The sequence below is a fragment of the Typopeltis vanoorti genome, chromosome 24, assembly GCF_054136105.1.
Source record: "Typopeltis vanoorti isolate ZY-2024b chromosome 24, IOZ_Tvanoo_1.0, whole genome shotgun sequence".
NCBI classification, from domain to species: Eukaryota; Metazoa; Arthropoda; class Arachnida; order Uropygi; family Thelyphonidae; genus Typopeltis; species Typopeltis vanoorti.
The window spans coordinates 78,681,023-78,693,734 of NC_143572.1; the positions used below are offsets into that span (position 1 = coordinate 78,681,023).

At 36.9% G+C, this 12,712-nt stretch overlaps 1 protein-coding gene across 1 annotated transcript in view; it reads right to left on the reverse strand.

The window, feature by feature from the left end:
* LOC150093426 (transcription initiation factor TFIID subunit 6-like) overlaps positions 1–10,213 on the reverse strand; it is a 162,756-nt gene extending 152,543 nt beyond the window's left edge. The window contains exons 1-2 of the mRNA XM_090413591.1: positions 10,064–10,213; positions 1,400–1,486 (exon numbers count right to left, since the gene is read on the reverse strand). Coding sequence (XP_090269717.1) covers positions 1,400–1,486; positions 10,064–10,213 — 237 coding nt within the window. The remainder of the gene's footprint in view (positions 1–1,399; positions 1,487–10,063) is intronic.
* Between the last annotated feature and the right edge of the window lie 2,499 nt (positions 10,214–12,712).

Consider the following 12,712-nt stretch of genomic DNA (forward strand, 5'->3'; position numbering starts at 1 on the left):
TTGTTTAATAAAAATTAAAACTTTGTTCAATGATGATACAATTTTAAGCGTTTACTTTCAATTTAATTAATTATGTTGCCATATCTTTCAAAACATGCTTTTAGATTTATTATAATGGCACAGTTTTTCCGAAATGTTTTTTAATTTTAATTCCAACATAGGTTTTTTTAAAAAAATTACAAAAATCAAAATGACGTATAGGGAAATAAATTAAAAACACTATATTTATTTTTGAAGTAAAACTTTAATTCCAACATTCTAAAATGTTATTTTTCTTGCTTTCTGTTCGCAAAATCGTCGATGACATTGTCGAAGTCTATTTCTTCACTCAGTTGCTGTTTTATAGACAGTATGGCAAGATTTCATAAATGCCAAAAAAGGAGCCGCCAGGGGAGGATCTCCCCCCCCCCCCAGCTACGCCTCTGTAACTTAGTGGTCCACAGAATTGTTTTTGGCATTTTACTGGTCCTTGGGCTTAGAAAGGTTGAGAAACGCTGACATAGAGAATTTCCTTGTTATCAAAACACAATCCTGTCTTATTTCCAAGAATAATGACCATGTCTTACTCACTTTGATAACATTCCACTCATCAACCAAGATCAGTTTCTCTTCTTTGGTTGACTTTCACATCTAACCTATTCTGGCAAAAAGACATTTCATCCATGACCTCTTCAGTCTGCAAAAAAGCTGGGTATTCCTTTTTGTTCTAAATAATGCTTCTCTTCTACTCAACTCTACACTTTACAAATCCCAAATCTGCCCAAGCTTAAAATACTGTTTTCATATTTGGGGTGATACCAAAAACGCCTCTCTCTCGGAATTATTATTATTATTTGACTCCTCCAGGGAGTCCAAAGACTCATAGAGGGAGAGTGTGCCTACAGCAACGAACGATTGGTCCCCTTCCAACTACTAACTGCGCTCAAACTTACTTATCTGAGCCATTAGTAGCAGAGGCTCTACCAATCGACCAGCTTGATTCTATTCAGAACACACACACACACACACACACAGAGAGAGAGATTCACTTAATAGATAACTTCACTCCCCTTCACTCTCTCTCTCTCAATGAGTCACTCCAATCACTTTCCCACAGATGCTATGCTTCTGCATCGTCTTTTCTATAAGTATTTCCATGAACACTGCTTCAATGAACTGGCCATCACAATTCCTCTAATCATGTATGAACACAGGCAGCTGCTGATTAACCTCCATATACAGTTCAACTCCAAAATTAGTGAACCAACTTTTTTCCAAAGGAAAACAACTGTTCCTTTCTCCTTTGGAATAGTTTTCCCAAATGAACGCAACCGCTTTAAAAAACACATTAACAGATTTCTCTCCAATTTTGCAACATATTTTAAAACTCAAATGACAAACTAGTATTTATATAACTTACTTCAATATTTTTAATTTTTAATGCCTGATCAATATCAGCACATGTCAACATCTGTCTTTTGCCATGAGACATAAATTTTTGGGCATCCTAGAATGAGATTAAAAAAATATTAAAACTTTCTTTCTACCACTAAGACTTTTTTTTAAAACACTTTTAAGAAATAATTATCTATTGAATGCTGTATTTGTATTTTTTAAGATTTCAATGATCTCTAAAATGTTAAAATTACCACAGTTTGGTATACATATACCAAACAGTTAAAAATGAATATACTTAAAAGAAGCAATACAAAGGAAGTAATATACACTTTATATATTTATCTGGGATGTTGGCAGATAGAGAACTGAAGTTCAGGTAACATACTGCAAAAGTTGTAAATGTTACTCAGAAAACTACTGCCATAATATAAACAATAATGGTCAGTTGGACTGATAGTTCCACTGCTATAAGGCACTACTCAGGTGATACTTAGATTTCTATGCACAGATCTGGTAACCTAGTTATCTGGGTGATAAGGAAACATTAGCAAACACAGAATCAATTAAAGACTCTCTCAAGATTCTGGAACATCAAATATAATGGTAGATTTAAAAAAATATGCTCTGCAGAGCTTGGCAGATAGGAGGCATGACTGAGACTTCTCTTACCAATTTATCATCATCAGATGGCTATTGAGTAAATCCTGCACTGGTGGGAGAATGAGAGGTCATCCCTAGAAACTATATAAAGGTTGCATGAATAAAGGAGTGAAAAGTATATATATATTTTTTTTTTGCTTGGCATACCTTACCTAACCTAGAAGGTATTCAGTCCTGGTTCTGAATGCCTTACCAAAATCAGTAGAGTTTGGTTTCTCATGATGAATATTCCAACTCCATGGAAGACTGAAAATATTACAAATAATAATTATTATTAGTAGTAGTAGTATTAACACCAGATCTCCATGGAGCAATGTTACACACAAAACCCATCAAACCATGCTTTAAACTCATTCAATGTTTCTACATTCATCCCAATGTTAGGCAAAGCATTCCACTGACTGACCACTCTCCATACAAAGAACCTACTCCTTATGCCCCTGCTCACACTCTCCTTTACAACTTCCAGGAATCTCATTTGTTCTACCTCCCCTTCTCCCATTCTATGAAAAATTTCTTCAATATTAACCTGGTAACAACCTTTTACCAACTTAAATGTCTCGATCATATCCTCTCTCTTCCTCCTCTTCACAAGGCTTTGCAAACTGCATTCCCTCAATCTGTTGTCATATTCCATATCCCAATGTGAAGATCACTACACCTTTCTAGATATGACTATATCACTTTATTTTTAAAAGGTATTATTTGAAAAATAAAAGGCATTGGAACAAACTGACTCTCTGCAAATAATAAAAAATAAATAAAATTTACACTGTATTTCAGAGGATAACTTTAAAATATCCGCACATTTTTTATGGAAAATGTATTTATAAAAAGGAAATAGCAGTATTCTTTAAAAATTCATTTATGTGTTTACTATTTAGCAGGAAAAGTTAACTGATATTGAAGGTTTGCTATCTAAAGAGACTTAAAGAGCTCTTTGGTTTCTGTACAATACAACAAGATGTACAGAAACTGAGGAAATGTTTTCATGGTAACAAGAAGTCTCTTGTTATGTTCAGTGCAATCCATTTTACTATTCTAGTGTGGCATTCAAATTCAGATCCTGGAATCTATAATATACAGGGTGGCCCATAAGTCACAAAGGGTTTAAACATTTAATAACTTTTATTATAATCACTATTTGATTATATGAGATACTGAGATAAGAGTGTTGGTAGCTTGCTCCACCTTTGAAAGGAGTCGCCCAGTGTTGTACCACTTTACCCCAGTCCTGAAGATACTTTCAGGTGCAAACTTTGCTTGCACACACTTGGATAAAGGATTAAACTAAATTTATTATAATGTTTGGAGAGGATGAGTCAATGCCACAAACTCATTCCTTTTATTTCTAATGCTCCTAGCATTTATAGAAAGAAAAACCAGTGCACTGCCAGTATTCTTATAGTCAGTGGTGTAGCTAGAGCTTTTGCCGCCCGGGGTGGTCCCCAAGTTTGCCACCCCTCTCAATACACACCAAAAATACTACAAAAAGTCAAAACGATGTATAGGGAAATAAATTAAAATACTATGTTTATTTTGGAAGTAAAACTTTAATCTAAACATTCTAAAATGTTATTTTTCTTACTTTTCTGTTAGGAAAATCGTCGATTACATTGGCGAACACTATTTCATAGTAATGTAGGTAATTCTTAATCAAATTTTATTTAGAAAAACTCCTCTCACAACTAGTAAAACTTAGTGCATTGTGAGGAAAATTCACAGTGGTATTACAATATTTGGAAATGAGTTCTCCAGACTGTATTTTAGAATTAACTGCAAAAGTTCAAAAAGGTTCAAAGTGCCACCCAGGGCAGATTGCCCACCCCCCTGCTCCTCCCTAGCTATGCCTCACCTTATAGCCATTATTACTCCTCTCATACTTCACCTGACTTTGTAATATAGTGTACACCTTCTCATTTCTCAACCCACTATTCCAACATGATGTCATTCATCTGCATTCCACTGTACAATTCTAGTTTCTCTGCCCCATTACGATCACTCACCCAGAAAACAGAAGTCTTTCCAAATGCCTGCACCTGTCTTCATTCAAATGTAATCCATCTCTTGCGTATAACTCTCTTCTATCTTCAAACGTACTCCATGCATCCACATATTCCAGACCTCTTTTCAAACATTTTCACTATCATCTCATTCGTTATTACCATTCTTCTCCTCTACTCCATATTATCATACCAGGGCAACACACTATCTTTCCTCAGATGCATTTCTGCTGCACTATCTCTAATATCAACCTTAAATCTCACATTATATGAGTCCTCTACCTCTCAGGTCATTCACTGCAACCATTATTATCATCTCATTCACATCTTCACCACCAGTGCCACACTCTATTGTTCCACCAGACAAGCACTCTGCACACCCTGAATCATTGAATCTCCATACATGATACTCCAAACTACAACATTCATCCTTCTCTCACTGGCATTCCTGACTCTTACAGCTTCTAGTCTCTCTTTTTCTCCTTTCTGTCCCTCTCATCTCTCTATCCCTTGCTTCTGCACTTCCTTGCCTTTCTGCAATTTCCTCTCTTCCACTCTCTCCCTTGCTTTTTGATGTCATTCTCTTACATCTACTCTCATTCTCCCACTAGCCAACCTCTCCATCCTCCTAATATCTTCATTTTTTTCATCTCCTTTCTCAGCAGTTCTATTTCTCTCTCCACACACATATCCTGCTTTCAATTTACATTCACACACACAATCATGGCCATCAGACAAACCATCTCCATCTGATATAATGCTGAAGGTTAAATCTATGGGGATATCTTTAATATTCCCCCACCCTCCAACATACTACTGGTATCCACAAACTGAAGTTACCTGTTTCCAAAGCACTATCTCTTCTGCCACTGAATCCTGAGATCAAGATAGCTATGTCTTCCAGCACCTCTCACTGCTTACATTTCGTGCAGACATACACATTCCTATTCTGCACCAGTGACATTTTTAAACAATAGGATGCGTACATACTGCATGTGTAGCAAGTAACAAAATCATCAACTATGTTGAGAATAATTTAGTCTTTATATAGTAGTGGACTGGGTGAATTGCTAAATCTGATGGCCACCATGTTGAATACAATGGATACAATACTAAGACAATAAAATCCTAAAAAAAAAAACCACAAAAAAAATTGTCAATTCAATGGTCCAAATTTTGCATTTACACTTCATTTGTCTGCCTCATTTAGACTTTATGTTTTGGCTGAAACCAATGTCATGAGAGGTGAGAAGTATTGCATGAGGGAAGATGTAAAAGTTATTGGAAGAACAAAAAAGAAGAGCAAGAGGGTAAAATTTGTGCATCTGCTGCCACTCTATGATAGAGGTGAACTGAAAAGGAAAGTGATAATAGCTAATGAATCAATAACCAGGTTGTGCAGAAAAAGTGATGTAGAGTTTGTGAACCTATGGCCTGCATTTGATGGATGTAAAGATTTGTACAATGCAGATGGACTGCACTTAAATGGATTCTCAGTTAGATGTCTTCAGAGAGCTGTGTTTGCTGAGAGTGCAGAAGCGCAAAGTCAGGAAAACTAAAGAAATTTAGTGGATGCAAACGAGTTTGTGCATGAAGGCACCCATGAGGCAAATAAGTGTGAGAATTACCAACAAGTGCAGAATCTAGTCTCTCAAGCAAAAATATTAAATAGTGTCAATTCAAGAAGTAAAGAGGGTTGGAAACTCAAAGGGATGCTGGAGTTTCTATTGCAGAAACTTCAGTTTGGTTGTGCAATAGAAATTTGGCTAACAGTAGATGATGTAGAGACTTGGCTAACAGTAGACGATGTAGTTACAGGGATTGAATGTGATGGATTCAGTATTTTCAGGAAAGATAGATTAGAGAAGACAGGGGATGGGGTACTGCTGATGATGGCAGATGAATTGCAGCCAACAAGAGTAGTAGTCAGTCTTGCAGATGGCAGTTCTTTTGAGTTGATCTGATGTGAGTGGAACTATCAGTTCAATGTTGCAAAGTTTAAGGTTTTGAAATTGGGTAAGCAACAATGGAATGCAAAGTATGCACTTGATGTGTAAACTTTAAAGGAGGTAGAGGAGATGAGAGAGCTGGGAATAGTGGTGGACAAGGACCTGAAATTCAGGGGCCACATTGCACAAGTTGTGAAGATGTCACATCGGATAACGGCATTGATGCAGAGGACCCTGACGTGCAGAAATAAAGAGGTTATGATGCCATTGTATAAGGCCTTGATCAGGCCTCATATGGATTATTATGCACAGATTTGGTTATGGGGTTTTCATGGTGACAAGGTTATGTTAGAAAGGGTCCAGAGAAAATTCACAACAGTGGTCTTTGGAATAAGCATGGAATATGAGGACAAACAGAGAATTTAAACAAATCATATCTCCCCCCTTCTTCCTCATGAATAGCAGGAAGGGGGGGATATGATTCAGACATATAAGTTAGTCAGGGGGTTGTTATCAGACTGACATGGAAGAGATTTTTCACAGAGTGAGAGAATGGAGAGGATAGAACCCCCTCCCCTTCTCCCATTCTATGAAAAACCCCAAGAGTTGATCTCTGGCAACTGTATAAGAAGGGTATGAGGAGAAGGCTCTTTACATAGAGAGTGGAATGTATTGCCCGAGTGTCTTATGAATGTAGACACATTGAATCAGCTCAAGACATGGTTGGATGAGTTTTGTGTGTGATAGTGTACTTCCCATAATAAGTCTCCAACTCCATGGAGGTCAGATGTTAATAATAATAATAATGTGCTAAACAGAAGTTGTTAATAGCTCAGACAGACAATTTTTAGAATCAGCAATGGCTATGAAACATTCTCCTAACCTTACCAAGTATGGATGCATTAATTTGCCAAAAATTTGGGAGACATAAATTAAAGATACCAAGAAATTATATACTTGGTTTAATCCTTTATCCAAGTGTAAGCAAACACAGTTTGCACCTGAAGTATTTTCAGGACTTGGGCAACTCATATAAAGAAGCTAATGACTTCACATCACTTACCTTAGTATCCCTTAATGCAAAGCGCATATCCTTAGAGATGTATAATGCTATCACTTCTGGGTCTGGCTCCCACTAATTAGACCTCAATAAAGGTCAAAACCAGTCTGGTTAGTGACCCTTCCTATAATTTATAGCATTATACATATCTGTAAGGATATGTGCTTTGCATTATGAGATACTAAGGCAAGTGATGTGAAGTCATTAGTTTCTTTATATGAAAGAAACTAAAGAGTTGCTCTAGTCCTGAAAATACTTCAAGTACAAACTGTGTTTGTTTACACTTGGATAAAGGATTAACCCAAGTATATAATTTTTTGGTATCTTTAATTTATAGTATAACCAAGTGGAAAAACTTCCAACAATTTGGGAGACAGTCATCTAAAGACCAATTCCTACACAACTGTAATATGTCTTTTATACATTACAGGGTGCCAAATTACGACACTATATCTTTTGTCCATTACAATTTAAATTGTTTTACTTACTCATTGCATGTAAACTGTAACGTTGTTTTGCTCCGAGGATTCTGGTTTGAAATCCAATTCAATATAAGCATGCTAATAAACATTCTTTTTATAATTCAGTTTTTGTTTGGTGTTGCAATACTGTTAAAATTAAGTTACAACATCAAACATCTAAGCCTGTAAACTCTCAATAACTTATGTTTTAATCTTATTATTTCTTCTATTTACTAGACTGTAGACTGCACTCTCTAAGTTTTCTTAAGTTATTCTCATAACTTGCATTCCACAATACCAAAATTGAAGTCTTTGACTCCATGAAGATGAAGATAATAATAATAATAATTAACAAAGTTATTATTATTATAACCGTGTCTCCATGGAGTCAAAAGACTCGTCGCGGGAGACCTCACATTGACACATTATCTATCTATATCTTTCTACGATTTCTTTACCATCATAAAAACTAGGCAACAAGACCACTGTACAATAGACCAGGCATGATCTGATCAAGGGCATATAAGGAACAATCACCTTGCCTTTATGACCATCCGCCTCACTATAAAAGAAATACTCAAGATATTATCTTCAAACCTCAATGTTCCTTGGAACTTCAAAGCTCTGTCCACCATTATTTTCCTTCCAGCATAATCCCCCTCCAGTACAGTAGGAAGTATTTTACTCTAATTCCAAACGTTAAATGTTACATTTAGCTACATTGAACCGATATCTCCACTTATACACCTCCAATGCTCTTTTAGGCCCATCACATCAACTACATTACTGATAACTATTTACAACTTTGAATCATCAGCAAGATGAATATCTTTCCACTCCAAATCATTTAAAATGTGATTTTTATACAAGTTGAATAGCAGTATATCTAACCACAGAATCTTCTATTATTTCCAATTGTCATCATTCTCTTTTCGGACATTAACAAGTATTAATTCAGAAGTACTAATAAAAGAACTTCATACTATAGAACTTCTATTTGTTTTTGTTTTCACAGCTATAAATTTGAGTATTTGTATTTGGATGTTTCTCATTGTCTGCATGCCAATAACCTATCTCTGCAAAATTTACATCTAGCTAAACAGAATTTAATTAAACATCTTAATCTGTCATGATCAGCCAGCCAATTGCTTGCTACTTAGAAGCATCCATATTCATTTCAACATACTGTAATATGTTGAAATGAATACTGTTTGAACATACTACCTAAACTGTACATGTATGTGTGTGTGTGCAAATGAGAGAGAGATAAAACCAGATATAATAAGAATTGCATATTCTGGGTAATCCTCTTAGGCATAACCTTTCATGTACCTTCCTTTGCTGGACAGCAGCTCTGTCCAACAAGGATACATGGAACGTGATTGAGTTCTTAGCTCAACAATTACATTTAACTTATTAATGTGATAAGCAAGTCCAGTGATGTATTTAAAATGAACCTATTTCTGTCAACAAATCTATTATGATGCTGAATTTTATTTATATCTTTTAGCCCATGGCTTCTTCATTATGTTTACTCTTCTTTAATAAATTCATTGCTAAAGAAATATGATAAATTCATTTGAGTCACTTAATTCTCTGAAAAATGCTAGGATATATTTATTGTTGAAGAACTCAAGCACAAAATTAAGTGAAATCTAGTATTTATTATTATTTTTTTCTTTAAGCACCTGACTATATAATATTTTCCCTCCTGAAATATAAATGCAGTGACAATGTGGTCCTAAATTTTTAACATTGACACCACTAAGTTCTTACTATTCACTTCATATGATATCTCTTATCTATGCAAGAAACACTACTTCAATCATTACAGGAAAAAAAAAAAAAAAAAAAAACATGAATTTCCACCATCCAACACAAGAAAACAAAATATACAATGACTTACAAAAATCACCTCAAGCCAACACCTACTGTCTATTTAAATACTCTGTAAATAAACAGCAGGTGTGGGTCTTATCACAACATCCACGGAATTAGCAGAATCCACTTAAAATTAGCTAGCTACATATTTAGCATATAGCATATTTATTCAAAAGCAATTCCCCCCCCCATTTCGGGTACTGAACACGTTTTTAAATGGTATTTTTTTTCGCAGAAGTTTTATTTGTACATATTTAATTTACAAAAGGTGGATTTTATGTGACTTAACTAAGTGCGTTAATTAAGAGGAAGTGTTAATTTCCAAAGAACGTATCTTCAATATTCCAGTATTTGCTGCTAGTTTCTCATTGAATGCTTCGCTATAATAGTAATAATAACTTAAAACCAGAAGAAGAAGAACCAAACAAACGGCTTCATGACTATGTCCATACATTAATAATACCCACAGATCGAAAGTAAGAAAGGCCAATCTACACAAGCTAAAAAAAAAAATATTTTTTATTGACTTGGACAATGTCTCCAACAGCATGAAGGCAAATTACAAAACATGATTGAGTTAAAATAAATATATATGTCTTCGGACTCCTTGGAGGTATCAGGAATAATAATAATATGCATTTAACAGTAAAACTGCACGAGTAACGTAGTTACCTGGACTAAAATTTTTAATCTATAAGTCGAGTCATCTGCCAAATATTTCGCCACATCGTCTGAAACATTCGCTATTCCGATTGACTCAGCTAACACTTTTACAGACTCAGGGGGGATAGTACTAGTGGGTTTCGGTTCTTTTGTTGACATCCTGATAACAGAAACCTAACTATACAGGAATTCTCCCATGACAACGAAGCGAAGAATTTGTATTTCTATAAAAAAAAGCCCAGTTAGAGCCCAACTAAATTAATATGCAGATTATCCAAGAAGAAGCTTCACTTTGGTAATGAAAAATTAAAATAAAGGATAATAAATGTATTATCCCTAATGCATTTGTCAACAGTCATTGAACTGCAGGGAAATATTCAACTGTATGTAGATGATGTGAAACTAGGGAGGATAATTATTGCATCTGCGTAGTACAGTTGGAAGAACGAATGGACATGCGGTCTGCGATTGGCAAAGACCTGACTTCGATTCTCGCCATATTATGGATTTTTCCAACTGAAGGTCAGTTACCGGTCTCATACAGAGATGCCAAGATATTTCCTTTCCCGGAAATAATGAGTTACAGGCCGGTTAACCAAAACACACACACACACACACACACACACACACACACACACACACACACACACACACACACACACACACACACACACACACACACACACACACACACACACACACACACACACACACACACACACACACACACACACACACACACACACACACACACACACACACACACACACACACACGAACGAACGAGAGAGCGGTTCAGTTGTCTAAAGAAGCAGCTAGAAACGAACGGCTAGAAACAAGTTACCACCAGAAATTCTCGAAATCTGCTATAAAAACACTTGCAGAAGAGAAAAGCCTAAACATGGGGGAAGAAGAATGGAAAACATCAAAAAACGGATTAACAACAAAAGAATTCTTTCCTAGCATCAGAAACAGATTCCGGCTGAAAAAAACACGCCATTTCTTCAGGTTTAACCACGCTACTAGCGGGACACGGAAAACTAAGACACTACTTACACAGATTCCATATCGTGGAATCATCATCGTGCATTTGCAGTCCATACCTTCAACAGACCACATACTTTACGACTGTCAGCTACTGGACTGCATCCGGATGTCCCTAATGCAACACGTCATCACTTCCGGAGACAAGTGGCCAGTGTCAAGACAGAGACTTATTGAAAAGTATTACATAGAATTAATTAAATTTGCTAATAAAATCAACTTCCAGTCCTTGTGATCTAACATAAATACTGATATTATGTGAATTATACTGTATTGTGTTGATATATAAGCCTGACCACCGGGGTGGGCAAGTTAGCCCATCTCGGTGCCGGTCTCAAGCCCGGATAAATGGGGAGGGTTGGCCTGAGGAAGGGCATCCGGCCGAAAAAAATATGCCAAAACCAAGGATGGAATGTCGAATAACAGAGGAAGGACAACGGCTAGGGTGTCTGCCCCCGTACGCGACACGCAGTTCTGTCGCCAGAGGACTGTGAGAAGTGGGCTTGGGCTACCGAACAAAGAACGGGTTCGGCTAAAGAAGCCAGTCCAACAGAAAGAGAGTGTGTAAATTAAGAATCGGGTCGCTGAATGTGGGTACAATGAATGAGAAGGGTAGGGAGATAGTAGACATGATGAGAAGAAGGAAGCTGAAGATCTTGTGCGTGCAGGAAACAAGGTAGAAGAGCAATAAAGCAAAGGAGCTTGCGGTAGGATATAAACTGTTTTACAGCGGGGTGAATGAGAATGGAAGAAACGAAGTTGGAATTATCATCGGCGGCAAAGAGTTGAAGGGTGGAGTCTGTGAGGTGTGCCGGAAGAACGATCGGATTATGAGTGTTAAGCTTGAGATAGGAGGAAGCGTGGCAGTGATAGTGTGTGGCTACGCTCCACAAGTAGGTTGTGATGAGGAGGAGAAAGAAGCATTCTGGAGAGAACTAGACCAGGTAGTAATGGGAATCCCTGACACTGAGAGAGTGATCATCGCAGCAGACCTGAATGGGCATATAGGAAGGCGACGAAGTGGTGAAGAAAGGGTGCACGGGGGTTGGAGTAGTGGTGAAACGTAAAAGGAAGAACGTAAAAGAATCGTAGAGCATGCTGTTGCCTTCGACCTGGCTATAGCTAACACATTGTTTAAGAAGAGAGTTGGACACCTGATAACTTATAAGAGCGAGGATAGGATGAGTCAGAATGACTATATTATGTGCAGAGGAATCATCTGAAGGAGATGAAAAACTGTAAAGTGATTAACGGAGAAAGTGTAACGGCACAGCACAGGTTGGTTGTGGTAGACTGTGATATGAAAGGGGAAAAGTAGAATAGACGGAAGTGGCGGAAAGACAGGAAAATAAAGTGGTGGAAATTGGAAGAGGAAGGCCCAAGGAATGAGTTTAAAGAAAAAGTATTTGAAAGAATGAAGTTACCAGATGATGTGGAAGAATGGTGGGACGTAAATAGTCGGAATATTAGAAAAATTGGAGAAGAGGTGCTCGGTATAACATCAGGAAAGGGATCGCCCGAGGATAAGGAGGTGCAGTTGGAGATCGGGGAAAAGAAAGACGCAAAGAAAAAATGGGATATGACTGGAACCAGAGCCGACAAGGAGGCATATAG